The sequence below is a fragment of the Astatotilapia calliptera genome, chromosome 16 (assembly GCF_900246225.1).
Source record: "Astatotilapia calliptera chromosome 16, fAstCal1.2, whole genome shotgun sequence".
Taxonomy (NCBI): Eukaryota; Metazoa; Chordata; class Actinopteri; order Cichliformes; family Cichlidae; genus Astatotilapia; species Astatotilapia calliptera.
The window spans coordinates 14,020,832-14,037,894 of record NC_039317.1 but is presented as its reverse complement, the minus strand read 5'-3'; the positions used below and the strand labels follow the sequence as shown (position 1 = coordinate 14,037,894).

The window sequence follows — 17,063 nt, the reverse complement described above, 5'->3', positions numbered from 1 at the left end:
GTCAATAGCAATAGTCCTGTTAAATTGTGGTGTTTAAAGCAGCAGGAAAAAATATCCCCCACACAATTACACTACCAGCAGCTGTTAATACAAGGCAAGATAGATCCATGCTTTCAGATTGTTTGCACAAAATTCTGACCCAAAAATTTAGATGTGGTAGTGGAAATCAAGACCAGGCAACATCTTTCTAAACATGTTTTGATGAGCCTGTGTGAACTGCTGCCTCAGTTTCCTGTTCTTAACTGACCGGAGTGACACCTGTTGTGGTCTTCTGCTGCTTTAGCACATCCAATGTTGAAATATAAATATGTAATGGCCCTGGTGTCATGATTGCTGTGTTTTTCAATATGAAGTTATTTGGGGTTGACACTGTAATGCAGAGGTGCACCAAAAGGACACTTTAACAGAGTGAAATCCTTATTAATATGAAATATTATCACTTGTGCATTTCTTACTGTGACATGTTCAAGTCTCTGCCAAGGAAAAGCGAAATTTTAGAACACAAGGGTTAAAATATATTTCAACAGCTGGCTGCTTTTGCTTTAATAAAATTATTTTCTTTATTAAAAACTAAGTAATTGTCTGCACAGCTTTATTTATTTATTTTACTGGTGTCAAATGATCAGTGTGGCAGTGCTACTGATTTCAATGTCCACTAAGCTTCATTGCTTCTTTAATTTGGGCTTGAAGCGCAGTGTCTGGAATGCGCTCTCCACCACTTTGGGCAGGTGGATCGGGTTTCTCTGAAGTCGCAGCCTGCTGCTCGTAGACCCGCTCTGTTTCTTCTTCGTGGGGATCCTTTCGTTGGCACAGTCAGGAACTGCTGTCTGGTCCGAAGCATCTGAGACTCGAGGAACTCGCAAGACCCAGTTAGAGTGGAGGTCATGTTCGGCCGAGCTGGAGGCCACTGTGGGAGGAAATGACAAGAACCCGAGGAAGCATTTAGTATATGTGCAAGTGGCAGCCATAATTAAAGCTAGTTGAAAGAAAAGCTTTGCTGTTAGCATCGATGCGCTGTCTGAAAGGAGCTTTCAAAGCCTAACGTAAAATAATCATTATTTTCATTATTTCATACTTTCCCTGTGAGGTTGAGTTGGCAATGGGGTGAGCTCAAGCTGGAATTCTCAGTGTTTCAACTACTTTGTTTTACTGTTTTCTTGACTTGTACTCATGGCTTTTATTAATGAGAATATTTTCACTGGGTTGTAGGTGTTTAAAGAGCTGCTTTTAGCTGCTCCCTTCACAAGGACCTGCCACAATAGGTAGCTCTGCATATTTGATTTGGCAGATCTGTACTCCAGGTGCCATTCATGACACAACCACACAGGGGTGTGTCCTCCTGGGAATGAGCTGGGGATTTTTCCCTTGTTAAATAAATGTGTAAACCAATACACTGTGGAGCTACTGGGTCATCCATGTTTACCGGGTTTAAACAGCCTCCGTGAAAGGATTCACGAAAGCCTGATATTTGATATATTTGTTTTGTAAACCTCTCCAGGATGAATGAATCTAATCCTTAGCAGCAGCTGAACTGAAATTATGGATCTGGCCTCAAACAGCTCAGTCAGTGTATATTTATATCTCCCAAATTATGTCTACCGGTCTAATTAACATAGTTTAATAACAATTGCTGCATTTAATTCAGTGTGGCACCACTGCTCTTGTGTTTAAACTCATCAGATAAAGATAAACAAAGATAAATCTTTAGAAGCATTTTTCTTTACTGCTACAAGCAATAAGCTTAATACTGATACCAATACACACCTTTTCTGATTACATTGTTTTTACATGTCTGGAGTGGGCAGAGATGGGCCTTTTTTTAGTGCCATCAGTCGTTCAGCAACATAATGCGGAAAAAAAAGAAAAAAAGTGATCATGGGTAAAGGCAGACCGCATTTAAAATTGGATCCGTATCATTTAATTGGAAAATAAGAGATTGGTGAGGCCTTGGTGGAGGAGTGAACCTAATAGTTTATCATGTTTTGTATCTAAATCTGCAAAATACACGACGTCGACTGTTGAATTAACCTTGTGTAGTTGAGGAGGGATAGTGGATGTTGAACATGGAGCTGCCAGGCAGGAAGAAACCAGGAAAAACCCAGAGAGATTCATGGATGTAGTGAAGGAAGACATGCAGAGGGTTGGTGTGACAGAGGAGGATGTTAGGGAAATAGGGAAGATGGAGGCAGATGATCTGCTGTGGTGAAGCCACAACAAGAAGACGTTAGGGTAGCCTACTTAAAGATCAAGCACCTTTGACCATGTGGTGCGTGCATTCAAAAATGGCATAAAAGCCCTTTTTACATGTTTAACTTAGTCAGCTGCATCAGTGGCTTATGAATGCATGAATGTAAGCAGGGCAGTTTGCTGTGAAACAGAAAGCCTATATCACGTTTAGCAAATCACAGTAAATATTCTGATTTTGACCGAACCAATTTAATCATTGCTTTTGCAGTTTAAGTCTCACATCACATCCAAAACAGAATATCCAAACAAGCTGTTGGTGGCTTTATCACGTAGGTGACTTCACTGCTCGTAGGTTTCCAGGTTGTCTTAAGGTTCAATGATCCTCTCTCACTTCCAGCATTACTCAAATTAAATGCTGGAATTTCAAACTCACCAATAAAATCCACGTCTGCGTGCCCATCATCCTTGTATGGCTTGCGCAGAGGTTCGCTGTCACAGCTGGCAATGACCGCATCAAAGAACTGCAAAGTGTCGTCCTCAGTTGGAACTGGGGGTGCTGAGGGTTTGGCTCTTGATATCTGTGGTGTAAAATGATAGAAGAAAAAAGAAAACATTTTTGATATTTCCTTCCATGTGATATTGGCTGCTTGGTTTAAGCTTACCGGTCCCTCCTTTTTAGGCGGCGAGGGCGCAGGCTTCTTCTTGGAAGAAACTGTGGCCTTTGCGTCTGTACCCTTCAAGTCGCTCACACTCTTCATGTACTGCCTCCGCAGAGCCACAAGCGCTTCCAGGTATTCAAGGCAGTTCTGATTCTGTGAGTACAGCCATATCCTGTCCTCTTGTCTCTGATAATAGTACAAGGTCGACTCGATGCTCACTGTGCTTTTGCTCCGTTTTAAAGTCGAGCCCGCAGCTGCCTGAGTTTTCTCTCCTACAACGAGCATGGAGGTGCTGCGCACCAGCCTGACAGTGCAAGCGTTGTGGTAGTCCTGCTCTTCCCGACACCCACTACCACCACCACCATCCCGACCTCTCTGTCCATGATGGTTGGGACGGAACACATTATTGATCTTTCTGAACATTCCTCTAAGGACAGTATGTCATGTTGACAGACCTGCTCTCCAGTTCCCCTTTGCACACCATTTATCCATATACAAAAAAAGTACAAACCAACAAAAAACAGTTGTTGTCCTTTATGGGAGTCCTTATCACATCTTTGCTGGAGCTGTTCAACGGGACCAGAAGCTGTCCAGGGTGCTGAAATTGCCAAACTGCTACCTTGTTGTGCTACAAGAGCAGACGTGAGACAGGTGTCTAACCTGATCTCAGCATGTCCTTAATGTTATCGGATGTTGCTCAGCAACATTGCTGTAGCAACGGGTTGGTAACTCTACACTTTGCGCTCCCATTACTGAGCAGCAGACCTGTGTCAGATATCTTAACCCACAGGAGATTAAGTGGACAAAATAACTACAGCCACCAATGAAACTCTGGACCTTTTAGTTTTAGCGACTATAGCTGTGAAGCCACCTGTTTACACACCTGATACCAGAGAAAACGAAAGATAATCAGAAGCAGAAAGCTGCAGTTACACATGGGTTTACTCGTTTAGACTTTGGTGGTATTTTGTGCTTTCGAGACTTATAATTCAGCTGCATGAACAACCTAACAGCCTCATGAGTTTATGCTGTTATATATTAGGTTTCCTTTCCTCATTAATAAGAAATAACTTTCTCTCATGTTTCATGCACTGCTATTGTTGGAGTTCCCTATCACAAGCAGAGGAAGTCTGGACAGAAAGGAGTCCTTCAAGCCGACAAGGGGCTTTCATCTCGAAAAAATCCAGGCCATAAATAACACCTGAAACCTCTCAACACTTTCACCACATATCTGATTTAGACTTCAGTGTATAGCTGCACTACAGCAAAGCTTGAGTCAAGTGAGGAAAAAGAAACTATTTCACGACCATCAAAGCCTCTGGGCTCAAGTGACTTTGACAGTTCAGTGCCTGAAGAATAGGCAAAGCATCAAGGAGGAAATGATTATTTGTGGTCACATAACTGAGTGTGAAGTTACCAATTCTGCTTTGCTGTGAACTCAGAGGATGGGAAAAAACTGTTTAAGCTAAAAACAATCAACAATTAATAAAGAAACGCTGTGAAATTTTTGAGGTACTTCAAACATTTGTGGTGTGATCTGCCATAAAACGAAAACAGGAATCAGTTATCTGGAACTTTCTGTTTCCTTGTATTTTTATCATATTAAACACGACTTTCTTTTCTGCTTTTATGCAAAGCTCAGTTGTACACCTGCTTTGTGAGGAAATGAAACATCAATGGTTTCTTTTTACAGCGCACATCTCGCCTTGCTGTCATCCAGCATCTACCATTTTACCTCATAGTGCAAGAAGGAAATCTGATGTGGAGGTAGGCACGTCTTATTTAGGTTTGCCAGGTATAAAGGGTTTAAATAATCAGGGAAAATACCAGCTAAATCCAGTGAAAACAACATATTAGTTGTAAAGATTACAAGCTGAAATGCATTAATGATGAGAGCAGAAGTTTGCAGACTTGGGATCAAGGTGAAAAGGGATAGTCCCACTTCCTTTTTGGGTTGTATAAAACAACAGCCAGGTTCAGACTCCAAAACAGACTTTTGAGAGAACCGCTTTAGGACGTTTAGTGCCAAAATACAGGTTTTAAGCTTTTCTGTGACTCAGATCTGAGGTAGGAAGATCATTCTTTTTAATAGATGAACAGTCTTTGGAAGTGTTAAACCAACATATTCTTCTGTTACATGTAACTTCTTAAACTCCAATTAAATTTTGAAATAGTTTGCAAAGACTTTTCAACAGGGATCAATTGTGCAGCAGAAATAGTTTGATGCTTCTTATAATGCTTATGCAAAATGTTCTCTCAGTGTTGCTTATGTCCCGTTTTGGTGCCTTTATTCAAATGCATACTGTTTGTATGCACTTAAATAAAAGCCTGTAGGGATGTGTGCTGCAAATATATAAATAAATAAATATATATATATATATATATATATATATATATATATATATATATATATATATATATATATATATATATATATATATATATATATATATATATATATATATCCGTATCACATGTTAAATTCCCTTTACTCTCACTGCATACATCTTCTGAATATGTGCTCTTTCTTGCAGCCATGCTTTGTGAAGGCAGATTGCTGATCATGACCTACTGTGAATTTGAAGAGCTGGACTCCCTTCCTTCTAAGCCAGCTTTCCAGAATTCTTATGGGTCACAGAAAGCAGCTGCTGCCCTCATACCAGGTTCCACCAGACATGCTCCGCTTGTTCATCACAATTCCCCGGAGCAGATAACTACAGACAACCGAAGGGCTTCAGCTGAGTTGTACATTTCTCCTTTGCAGTCCTTAAATCTTCAGAGAGCTCATCTAGGCAGGCAGATCTCTCGAGAGATAGAGATCCCGGCCCAAGCTCACTCAGGTGGCGATACCCCTTTCTTGGTTCCCTCGTTCTGTCAGAGCTTTTGCAAAAACTACAGTGACCTTCATATTGCAGGTGACCAAGTGCTGCCTCTCTCAGCTAATAATTGCGAGCTGAGGGTGTGTGCCAATGTACCGGATGTCGGTCCCTTTATCCAGTCTTGTGATGTGCCCCCAGCTGTGGAAGATTCCCTCCAAGGACACGAAGCTCGGGATGGGATGCCGTTTCCACTGAGGGGAGGTTCGAATCGGTGGAGACTGGGGAGCGGCCGTGATCGGAGCTTTTTGCTCCAGGAGCATGAAGGTCCATTTTCCAACTCCCTTCTGAATCACTACCTGGAGCAAAAACTCCTGGATCTGTATCAGCAATACATGATGGAGAATATGGCAAGAGAAGGAGCCCCTGGTTCAGACTCTGACGCAAGTGCCATTTGCCCTTTACTGGGCTCAGAGCTGGTCCTCACCAGCCTGGACCAAATCACTTTGCAGCTCAGCCGGGAGGGCAACATGGAGGCCGGCTTGGCCAAGGACATGGTCCTGAGCTGCTTCCTGCGAGTCGCTGGTGATATGCAGTCAAGTGAGATCAGTACTCCCTTTCTGCAGATTTCTAATGAGGCATCCAGGGAGCAACTCACAGAGAGTAATGAGTGACCCCACTGTCAAGGAACTCCTTCATTCAATACTGCCTTTCATTTCAGTACAACACTGAAAAAACCCAGGATTGGACTGAAAACCACATTTTTATTTTATTAGCTCTTGAGAAGATGTTAAATGAGAGTTCTACGTGGGATTATGCAGTAATTACCTGGAAAATGTGCCGTATTTATGCATCCTAAATTGAATTTGCAGTGATGACACTGGGATCTGTGTTTACCTGTCTTTAGTGCAGCTTTAACTTTCTAAAGAAAATAAAAACAGGAACTGAAAACTGAAACCGCTGCTTCCCATTTTTCAAACGAACATCGATGGTCTAGCAGAACAACATGAAATCAAAAACAGCATGCTGCCTCATTATGTATTATGTGCAGCCACATCTAAGATCATTTTGCATGCTTAATGATCACTGATTAATTAGATTTGACTTTTTTTTTTTCACGAAGGAAACAAGGCTGTTTATGATGAAACTAGGAGGGAAGACACTGAATTTGCAACAAATATCCAAAAGTGCAGCCTTGAAATGCCCTTCGATCAACACGCTGTCATTCTAGGCTTCACACAGCAACTTCATCGGCTCTGTTACCTAAAAATGTAGCTGTAACCAAGTGCTGCATGAGTCGTTTGTTACCCCAGTCTCCCCATCAGGACTGCAGATGTAAAGAATTTGATTTCATGATGTCTGAGCAGCACATGAAAAGAGAATACATGCTTTAACGAAACAGATTTTCTATTAATTCAAAAGTCATCATCCAGGAGTGTAATTGCTCCATAAGAATGAAAAGAAAACTCCACGAGCTGACTATTTCCGCCTCCTCCACTCTTCCTTGAACTCAGCTGTATGATGAGGACAAAGATGAATCAAGACTGCTGAAAATCATTGAAAGAAAACAAAGGCACTTTTGTACATCTCATGTCATTTATTCTCTTGTCTTGCAGATCACCTTTCCCCTTACTGACTCATCCACAGATTAATATCCCACCCTTGATGAAATTACTTATATTATAATGTGACTTATGAATGCTCCCTCTATCTCTATGTGTCATTTTATGTGTTATGTAGCCAATTAGAGATATTTAATAACCCCTAAGGACTCTAATTAGTTTATATAATTGTCCTTTTGATCGTCTGACTCTCTGATGTTAGCATGAAATACTATAGATCATGGTTTTGGAGGCTACTCTGAAATCCATTTAAATGATGACTTTAGGGGGGTCGGATTCTTGCCTCCTTAAGTAATTAGAGAGAGGATCCCTCTAAAAATCAGTCACCTGAAGCACGATTCGGAGTTCCTCTGTGAGCTGTAGAAAAAGGCTCTGACCGTCTAACTGCCCGCTGTTCTGACCTACTCCCACAAACCTTTCTGATCTTCTGCAAACCCATTCACAGCCAGACCCAGCGCTTCATCCTCCATCCCCGCCGCACTGCCGTTTACTGATAACCTGTTGTTTAACCTCGGACTTCTCTTTACCTGCTCAAATAGATGTTATCCAGTATCCTCGGTTACTGGCTTCTTTCAGGAAAAAGTTGTTTACATCTCTGAGAAATCATACTTGGATTTTTTTTATAGCTCAGTCCTTTAGGTCATTCCTCTTTTATCATGTTTCCACGCCTCAGTGTCTTTCGCTTATTATGTTTTATTTTAAATGAGCTGTTATTGTAGCTGAATGTAGTTATAGTTTCTCATCTTGTTGCGTGCTCATCACTCCTTGCCAGTGCACGGTGGAATCATAAGTAATCGTCCGCTGAGAGCCTACAGGTGGGAGCTGGGGTGTTAACAGTAGGTTTGATTTGTTGGAGGGAGAGATTGGAAAATGGGAGAGTTTGTCTGGAATATGATGTGAGGAGAGTGACACATGTTGCCGTATGTATGCAGTTCAGCTCGAGCTGACTTGAATTAACTCACGGGTTTGGCTCCATTTGTGCTGTTTTTGAGTTACTGCTACTCTTTTGTTCACTTCTCAGTCTTTGAGTTGAATAGTTTTCTGTCTTATTAATGGATAACTTTTCCCTAAACTTACTTCTGAAACTCTCCTTGAGAGAAAATCTGAGAAGAACGGGAGTCATAAAGCGCTGATAATCTTATCTAACTGTCTGGCTGAATCAATGGTAGAGCAAGGTTGTGTAGGAGCTTTACATATTTATTTCTAAAGCTTCTTTAATTCAGGGTGGTTTAATAAAGTCATGATGTGAGGTTAAAGTTCCCCTTGACTTAAATCTGTGCCCATGTATTTTACTCAGATGTGCTTTTTTGCTCATTTTTATTCCTTTAACTTTCACACTTTGCTGGGTGAAAGTCAGTAAGCGATCAAAAATTGATATCTGGTGTAAGAAATTGTTGCCCTTAAAAAGCAACAGTTCTTTGAGGTGGACATTGAAAGAACTGGATAATTGGCAGGTAGGTTGTTCTCTTCACCCTGGGGTACTTGTACACAGTTTTTGTCGATATCTGCCCTCATGTAATCCCAGACTAAGTGATGATCACGACGCTATGAGGGGCATATTCTTCTGTCAGGGGCACATCCTTCTTTGGAGGGGTACTCGAGCCTGTGAGGGTTTAGCTGAGGGTTGTTTTTTTTTTTATATGGCTGTAACTGTATTTTTTTTTGGAGTTGTTGTCATGTTGCAGAAAGAACTTGAAGGCTTTTTGGACATTTATCTGTTTGCTCAACTTAAAATGATGTTTGAAACCACACATGGGAATGCTTATGATCACATTTAGTTTGAAAACCAAATGTTATCAAGTATTAATTTCTTGTGCACTATTCATATAATGTGAATTTCTGCATGTTTGGAGTATTGAGTGTTTCCCATGCATCTAAGCAGTATATTTCAAAGCCCAGGACAATTGTTTAAATTCTGAAATTAAACAAATTGGGTTTCATGATATAGCTCCAGGCATTCAAATCTTTATTTATTCTCTTACAAAAAAAGAGCTTCACTGATTTTCTTGTAAGTCTTGCAGTTTGATAATCAGTCACAAGGGGGAAGCATTGCCACCTAACTTAATCCTCATGGCTTTGCCCCTCTATACCTTTTATTCCCCCTTTTCACCTCCTCCTTACAGTCAGTGTCTATCCAGCCAGTTAATGTCCTCTATCTTGTGCACCCTTTTACTCTGACTCTATGATGTCATCAGGACTGGGGTGTAAATCTGTTCAGATAAGGATAAGCATATCTACACCACAAGATTTATTTTTGGAAAATATTGCACATGTATAATTTTTAGCAGGGCTGGACAATGTTTTTGCACATTCTTTTCACCCTTTTTTTCTCCACTTTCAAAGACCAGCGGCTCCAGTGTAGCCATGGCCTTCTGATCCAGTGTTTGATCAACTTCCTTGTTTCCTTTCCAAACAGAAAGCCACAGGAGGAAAATGTGTTTACCGAGCTGAGTGCCGCAGTCGGAGCCCTGTGAAGTCTCAAGGCCAGAGAGACACATGTTTGGTATTTCTGCTTCTATCTGGACTGAACATTCCAGGTACATGTTAAAGGAACAAAGTTCTTACAGACCTAAACACAAACGCTCACATATAAATATGATTCACCCAATGCCAAGCCCGGCAGCGTGAGCACATTCAAATAAACTAATTTCCACAGACCTTGGAGGAAAAAAAAGAAGAAAAACAGACCTGTTGTTCCAGCAGAGTTTATAAGAATTGTTTGAAGGGCTGAAGGTAACACCACATAAAGCAGTATCTCACAGTCTGTTTACCTAGAGACCCTCAAATTCACCGTTCACACAAATTATGCACGCTATTTACATTTTCTTCTCAGCAGATTTATAATTTACAGATTTTATTTTACTCGTTTGGTTTCAAATGCTTTACAAGTAGAAGGACAAAGAGTTCAAAAAAATTGCTATGTGGAGTTTTTTTTTTTCTTTAAGGGAAGGAATGGTTTTTGGAGAAAACATGAATAAAGAAGACAGACGGAGAGTGGTGAAAACACATGCACGCACATGCACTTCTCTCATGGCCTAGCAATGAAACTAACGGGGAGGTTGAAGTGTTGGAGTGTCTTTCAGAGGTTCATAAAGTAATTTCCTTGTCACAAAGAGCTTTTAACATGGAGGGCAGTGGAGGCAAGGCCATGGGATTTTATATCAAAACCAAGGTCCCGGATACACTCTCACTATTGTGGCTTTAATGCCTTTCGCACTCTGTGGCTTCCCTTTATTTAAAAAGCTTTTACTATGCGGCCTTGTTAATTGGAACAGCCACGTATGTTTACATTTCTTTTTGTGACTTTTCATAATTTGTTAGCGCCTACTAAAAGTCAAGATCTTTTGGGTTCTTCAAAGATTTACACACAGACTCACACGCATGCAGGAAAACACGTAAACGCACACACAAGTGGAAGCATTTCAGACTACAGCTGGTGTATTGAAGCACTTAATTCGATTAACATTTGTTCAGAAGCTCAACTTCGCTTGAGCGATTGCCTTTTTTTTTTCTTAGATTATATTCAGTGGATTGACCTAATGAACAAGAGGCAGCATGCAGGAACATTAAATGGCAGCCCTGCTCTGTAACTGTCTGATTGACACTGGGAGATATACGTGGTGGAACGGGAGAACACACATTTCCTGGTCGGTTAGCTGCTCAAGGCTGCAGAGAGCCCGCAGTGAAGCGGGTGACCTTGGTTAAGCTGGAGCAGACAGAGAGCGACCTTGAGAGACAGCGGTGCAGCAGGATCTGGCTCTCAAAGAGCTGGAAAACATAATGCGTTCATGTTTGAGTATATATCACAGAACTCAGAATGTGGACAGCATGTGGCTCTGAAAACAGATTTTCCCCCACACGCTGTCCTTTACTGGATAGCTTATTATGTATTTCTGATTTCCGAGACATAACATTCATTTGTGGACCCGATCCTTGTTTTTCATCTTTAGATTCCTCAATTTCACAGATAGAGTAGCTTCAAAGTGTTTTTGGAGGTTCTTTTTTTCTTCTCCACTCGTCAAAGCACTACTGTGTTCTCATGTGTTTGTCTTTGATTACGACTTTGATCACTGTCAGTGACAGCACGCGCACACACTGACCTGTCCATCTGGAGATTTTGATGAACATTTTCTTTCACCCCTTCTTATATCATCTCTGTTGTTATCAGTTTGTGCATCCTTTGTGTACTTGTTTGTCAGATGGTTTAGCTTACAGAGCAAAAAATCAACAGTGTCTTTTTATTATCTATCCTTCCACACAAGTCCAGTAACATTTGACTTTAATGAAATGGGGAAAAAAGTATACATAATTTCACTTTTTGGTTTGTAAAGAGGCTACAAACAATAGGTTCTCAAACTGGCATGTAAAATAATGCATAAGACACACGGAAAGAAATACAAAGTGCATTTTTTATTTGAAACTTGTACATTTTTCATGGACGGTATTCTTTGATTGATTAATGTAAAAAGTAACGGAAGCAAAACACAACCAAAAGTTTGACCATTGTGCTGAATATTTACTTTCTGAGGGCAAACCCCATCAGGCTACATCATATGCATGCAAATAAATACTGAAATTCGCACATAAACAAACCATACAAATCTCATGCCCTATCATGTGTGTAACGGCTGCTATACACACACCTGTGTCTTACTATGCTAATGCACATGTTGGCAGACAATACACAATATACAAGCAATATACAGATAATAATGAATAAGATAATGAATACAGAGTGCAGCTGTGTGTGGCGGCTCACATAGCAAACACTACACAACTTGTCAGACACTTTTTTTAGGCACATGTTGCTACTACTTCAGAACAACCTTAATTCTTTATAATAATAATGGATTGGATTTATATAGCACTTTTCAAGGCACCCAAAGCGCTTTACAATGCCACCATTCATTCACACACTGGTGGAGGCAAGCTACAGTTGTAGCCACAGCTGCCCTGGGGTAAACTGACAGAAGCGAGGCTGCCATATCGTGCCATCGCCCCCTCTGGCCAACACCAGTAGGCGGGAGGGTAAAGTGTCTTACCCAAGGACACAGCGACCAGGACAGAGAGCCCGGGGATCGAACCGGCGACCTTCCAGTTACAGCTGCTCATTTATCAGTTTCACAACATCCATGATGTGAAACTGTCACATCTCTCCACCTCATCTCAAGATCTGGTGACCGTGTAGGCCATTTAAGTACAGTGAACTCATTCACATGTGGAAGAAACCAGTTTGACATGGTTGGAGCTTTGAGACATGCAGCCATCAGAAGATGGGTACCACCGTGACCATAAAGGAATGCACATGGTCAGCAATTATACTATATACAGTGACCATATAGTGTACGTCATGAATGAAAGTGAGCCTTCAATGTATAAATCTTGATACTGGTCAGTTATGTATGAGCGTGATAGTTTAAGGATAGAAGCTGCTGTATCTGGTAGTTTTGGTGTAAACAGCTCTTCAACCTTGGCTGGAGGGAAGGTGAAAAAATCCCAAACAAGATGTTGGATATCTGTAACGATGCAGTTTTTTTGTTCTTACATAATACCTTAATCACAGGTGATCGAATGTAGCCCCCCTCGTCCTTGCTGCTCTGTTTGCTCTCCACTGTTTGCTGTAGTCAGTTTCTGCACTGCTTTCTGGCTGCGCCACATCAGAGTATGATGGATGTGCACAAGATCCTGATTGCAGTTTAGAGCTGGCTCAGCAGCTCCTGTGGTAAATCATACTATGCAGTCCAAGTTCATGTGAATACAATCTGATTTTCAAAACAGTCCATGAAATGTGTGAAAGCTGTTCTGGGAAATGTTATTCAGTGACTGCTGTTCTGGAAACTGTCTCATAAACGATGGAATGAGCGCTCTGTGGTCAGTATCTGGTTGACGATAAAGACATAGTGCTTCAAGTTTAATTCTGCATGGCAAGTGTTGGTACTAAGTTGTGTGATGAGAGTTTAAAAAACACAGATGTTTCCATCCTTGCTTTGACTGGCTGATGACACAGTGTCCTCCAAATCTTCTTGTCTCTGCTCAGCCATATTTCTTATTATTTTTTACATTTTATTTTTTGAAGTTGTAAGCATCCTTTGTGTCAGCTGACATTGTGCTTTCATCTGCTTGAATCTGCTTTGCTACCAGCGGTATACTGGCAGGTATCACCACAGTCGTCTTCATTCACTGCTGCTTTCAGGTTGCGCCGATGCACTTGTGTTTCATAAAAATCTTTTCTTTTGTACTTTTCCTTTGATCAGGCACAAGTATTTTCATGGTTACATGAAAGCTGGAGGCAATGATGCAATATTCTGCGCATGCACAAATTCATAAATTGGAAGCTTTCTCTTTACCAGATAGACAACTTTTCAGTTTTTCTAGTGACAACCAAGCGTGCCTGTAGTGCACCAGGGCGTGATGTTTCTAATTAGGATGTGGTTGCCTTTCCTCTTTTCCCAGAATGCTTTACTTTGTTGTCATAACTCTTTTTTCCTCTCTCTCTGCAGACGTCTCTAGCACTATATTGGCTTTTTACTTTCAGTTTCCCCCCCTTTTTTCATGTATTTCAATAGTATGGGGTTCTACTTTCTTGTTATTCAGAATCAGAGGTTGTAGGTCCCTCCGGAATAGGCAGTAAAAACTCACTGGCTCACATTTTCTGAAGTTGCATTTCACAGGCTGGCTTATTAAGCAACACACAGGTTTCCACAATCTCTGGGAGAATGTTCACCATCAGCAGGGGAGCCTTTGACCAATCTCCCTCTGGGTGATATGGTGTTCTTCTTGAGCCTACAATGTTCCAGCTGGATGAACAGCTGATTTTCTAACTCAAAACTTAGGGTATAGTCATCAAATATCTTGATGTCTTCTATCTTGTCTGATTTTGATGTTTTATAGATTCGTACAAATCATGTGAAATGGGATATTATCAATATATTTTCAACACAACATTGTTTTTTTTTCTCCTGGACAGATCATCCAGACACTCTGAGTGCCGAGTAGTGACACTACTGCTAGGGGATGTTTCATTGTGTCTGCTGGGCCTTTAAGGAGCTGAGGATGACTTGCTAAAAGCTTTTTAATCACCGTGATATGGAAAACAGATCGTGTCTCTCAAAGGTCAAAGGTATATTCAAAACACTATTCCGATCCTCTCCTGTGGGTCCCAAGTCATAACAAAGGCTGTCAGATGTATTCTCTCAACTAAGAAGCAGTAATGCCAGGCCTTACTTGATCCAAGAGAGAAAACAGAGAGTTGCTTCCCAAACCATCCATGATGGAATAAACAGGCTTCTTTCTCCTGTTACGATGGGAGTCTGTTTGTTCTTGGATCCAGCCTCAAGTACAGGAACAGCTGGTTTCAGCGCTGCCAAGCTTCATTTTTTAACGCTGAAGGTTGCTACTTTGTTGCGTGAAGTCAGTGACGCTCTGTTGTGAGTGTGTGAAAGACAAGGTTGGCAGTAATCAAGCTACTGAAATCTGCGACAGGTAGACAAGCCCATAGTTGAGTATAAATGGTAAGTGGCCTGGTACTTATATAGCGCTTTTCTACTACAAGCTTCGTCACCCAATCACACACACACACATACATTCATACAAGAAATCCCAAAAATCCCAGTCTCAGCTGACTGCAGGTTTCCCCAAACTTATAAACAGTAGATTTACATGATGACTGAAACTAGCACCACTGATGAACAATGGTTTGTGAGGTCTCTTGGTCATTAATATGCAAATTGTCATGACCATTGATCAACAACCACTGATCAAACAAACAAGAACATCATATCAAGAAGGCCCTGAGTAAATATCATTATCCTAGCTGGACATTTGTCAAAGCTGGGAAGGCACCTGAAGAAAGCGCCAGATGATCCAGCAGAGAAGAAGGACAACTGCTGCCTAAGTAAGAAAATCCTGAGTGACGCCTTATGTGTTGGAAGTATTGGAACAGCTAAGATGCATTTTGTCTAAACACTACATCTCTTTGGCTTTCAAACCCCAAAACACGCTGCGCCAAAAAAAAAGATCAGATTCCCCGACACAAACAGAGTAATGTAGCGTATGCTGGTAAGTGTCAGGAGGATTGCTGTGATTTATACATCGGGGAAACCAAACAACCTCTGTTTAAGTGGATGCCATAACATAGAAGAGCCACCTTGTCAGGCTAGGTCTCTACATTTACACCTAGAGGCCAGTGGACACTCTTTCAATGATGAGGATGTACACAGGAACGCTGGTTTGAGCGGGGAGTCAAGAAGGCCATTTACGTGGAGAAAGAAAGGTCTGAATCAGGGAGGGTGCCTAAGGGTACACCTTTCACCATCTTAAAATGCTGTGATTGCAGATATTCAGATATGTTATAATACAAATAAACAAATTCTTTACTTGAACAAGGAAAGACACAAGTTGCAGCGATTATTCAGCTTCACATTGCAGGAATAGTATAGATGAACTGTAAGATGAAGAAAACTTTATTTTACAGTTGGCAGTATGAAAAACATGCTAAAGGGGTATGCTTAAAAGGTATCCCCGTGTGTCAGAAAACAATGCTGTTGTCTCTTGCATTTATATATAACATCTTGACATAGTATGCACCAAGCTGGGAGTGAGAATGAGCTGTCTTTTCTAACCCATAACATACAGAGTCAAAAGCTAAAATAAGATATGGTGTTTACTACATATAACATGTAGCGACCAATGTAAGAGATGCCAAGGTAGCCTGGCAAAGATTGCCTCATATAAACAGGAAGTTCATCAAGTTCAGCAGGCATTTAGAGGAGGCCTTGGCCTTGGCAAAAGAAAACATGTATAGAAAGCAACACCCTGAAGAGCGAGGAAAAAAATTACTGATACAAATAAAGTGTGGAGAGGAGGCAGAATGATGTGCCAAGCAAGGCCAATAGATGAACTTGAAAAGGCAGAAAAGAATAAAGGGTAATTGGAAAGAACTTCTAGATATAAAATTATATTAATACAGGCGGAATGTGGCTTGCTTTAAAACTATAGCCAGCTGTCGTAATTGAAGAACCAAGAATGTTTGTTTACATGCATGTTGTCATGCTATCAGATGGGGTTAATACAAACGGATATAGCCTTGAATAAACCTTTGTGAATCAGGGGCCCTAAAGTGGCTACAAGACAACCACTGCAAGGGGAATGGTTTTGCAGGTGGTGGCCACGGATCATTGCTCTCTGCTTATCCTTCCTGACTGATTTCTTGCTAGTTTTACTTCTTACTTGAGTCCTTGTGATTGTTGGTAGCACGGGGCAGTACTTCCAGCCCATTCGTGTTCCACCAATAGTCCAACTCACCCATAAGTGACATCATAAGAAGGTCTGCTGTGTCTCCCATGACTTTCAAGTGCGTAGAAGAGATGCCAGGAGATGAGGTGTTACATGAGAAGACGTGGAGAGGGCCACAGAAGACCATTAACCTGGCAGCACAATATGAGGAGCATTGCCAGAACCCTACAAAATGACCGGGCTGCTCATGTGTATGTTTGTGACCAAACTGAAATAATCAGATGAAGGTGGGAGGTCCTCCGGTGGAGCCAGTTCTCCCAGCCCCGCGCTCTTTAGCTCGACTGAAATTAACTAGAGAACACCAGAACTGGCAGGTTGCCCACTGGTACCCTGTTCACTTCATAGATAATGTTGCAGGCATCACATCATTCATCAGACTCTTAAGTCTGAACCTGCTCTTACCTGTAAAGAGAACGGGGCGCCAAGTTTGGCAGGTAGCAATCACCTGCCAAACTCGGCACCCACCCCCATATAACTTAATCAAA

The 17,063-nt window shown here is 41.3% G+C and overlaps 2 protein-coding genes across 3 annotated transcripts; one reads left to right on the top strand and one right to left on the bottom strand.

Moving 5' to 3' along the window:
* Window positions 1–592: 592 nt before the first annotated feature.
* c9h13orf42 (chromosome 9 C13orf42 homolog) lies at window positions 593–4,394 on the bottom strand. The gene is made up of 3 exons (XM_026145179.1): window positions 2,850–4,394; window positions 2,621–2,765; window positions 593–907 (listed from the first exon to the last, which is right to left on the bottom strand). Exons 1-3 carry the CDS (start codon window positions 3,267–3,269, stop codon window positions 663–665), a joined length of 810 nt encoding a protein of 269 aa, XP_026000964.1. The 5' UTR covers window positions 3,270–4,394; the 3' UTR covers window positions 593–662.
* Window positions 4,395–4,506: 112 nt separating this feature from the next.
* On the top strand, window positions 4,507–6,619 carry LOC113008234 (uncharacterized protein CXorf21). Of its 2 annotated transcripts, none has more exons than XM_026145518.1 (2): window positions 4,507–4,613; window positions 5,381–6,619. In XM_026145518.1, the coding sequence occupies exon 2, from the start codon at window positions 5,383–5,385 to the stop codon at window positions 6,334–6,336; it is 954 nt and encodes a 317-aa protein (XP_026001303.1). In that variant the 5' UTR covers window positions 4,507–4,613; window positions 5,381–5,382; the 3' UTR covers window positions 6,337–6,619. The 2 variants fall into 2 exon arrangements, with proteins under 2 accessions (XP_026001303.1, XP_026001304.1); XM_026145519.1 differs by lacking the exon at window positions 4,507–4,613 and adding an exon at window positions 4,852–4,913.
* The last annotated feature ends 10,444 nt before the right edge of the window (window positions 6,620–17,063 follow it).

Coding starts and splice junctions, on each gene's coding strand:
- LOC113008234 (XM_026145518.1), top strand. CDS start 5,383: ATGCTTTGTGAAGGCAGATTGCTGATCATGACCTACTGTGAATTTGAA.
- c9h13orf42 (XM_026145179.1), bottom strand. CDS start 3,269: ATGTTCAGAAAGATCAATAATGTGTTCCGTCCCAACCATCATGGACAG. Junction 2,766..2,849: donor CGCCTAAAAAGGAGGGACCG/GTAAGCTTAAAC, acceptor TTTACACCACAG/ATATCAAGAGCCAAACCCTC. Junction 908..2,620: donor CGCAGACGTGGATTTTATTG/GTGAGTTTGAAA, acceptor TTCCTCCCACAG/TGGCCTCCAGCTCGGCCGAA.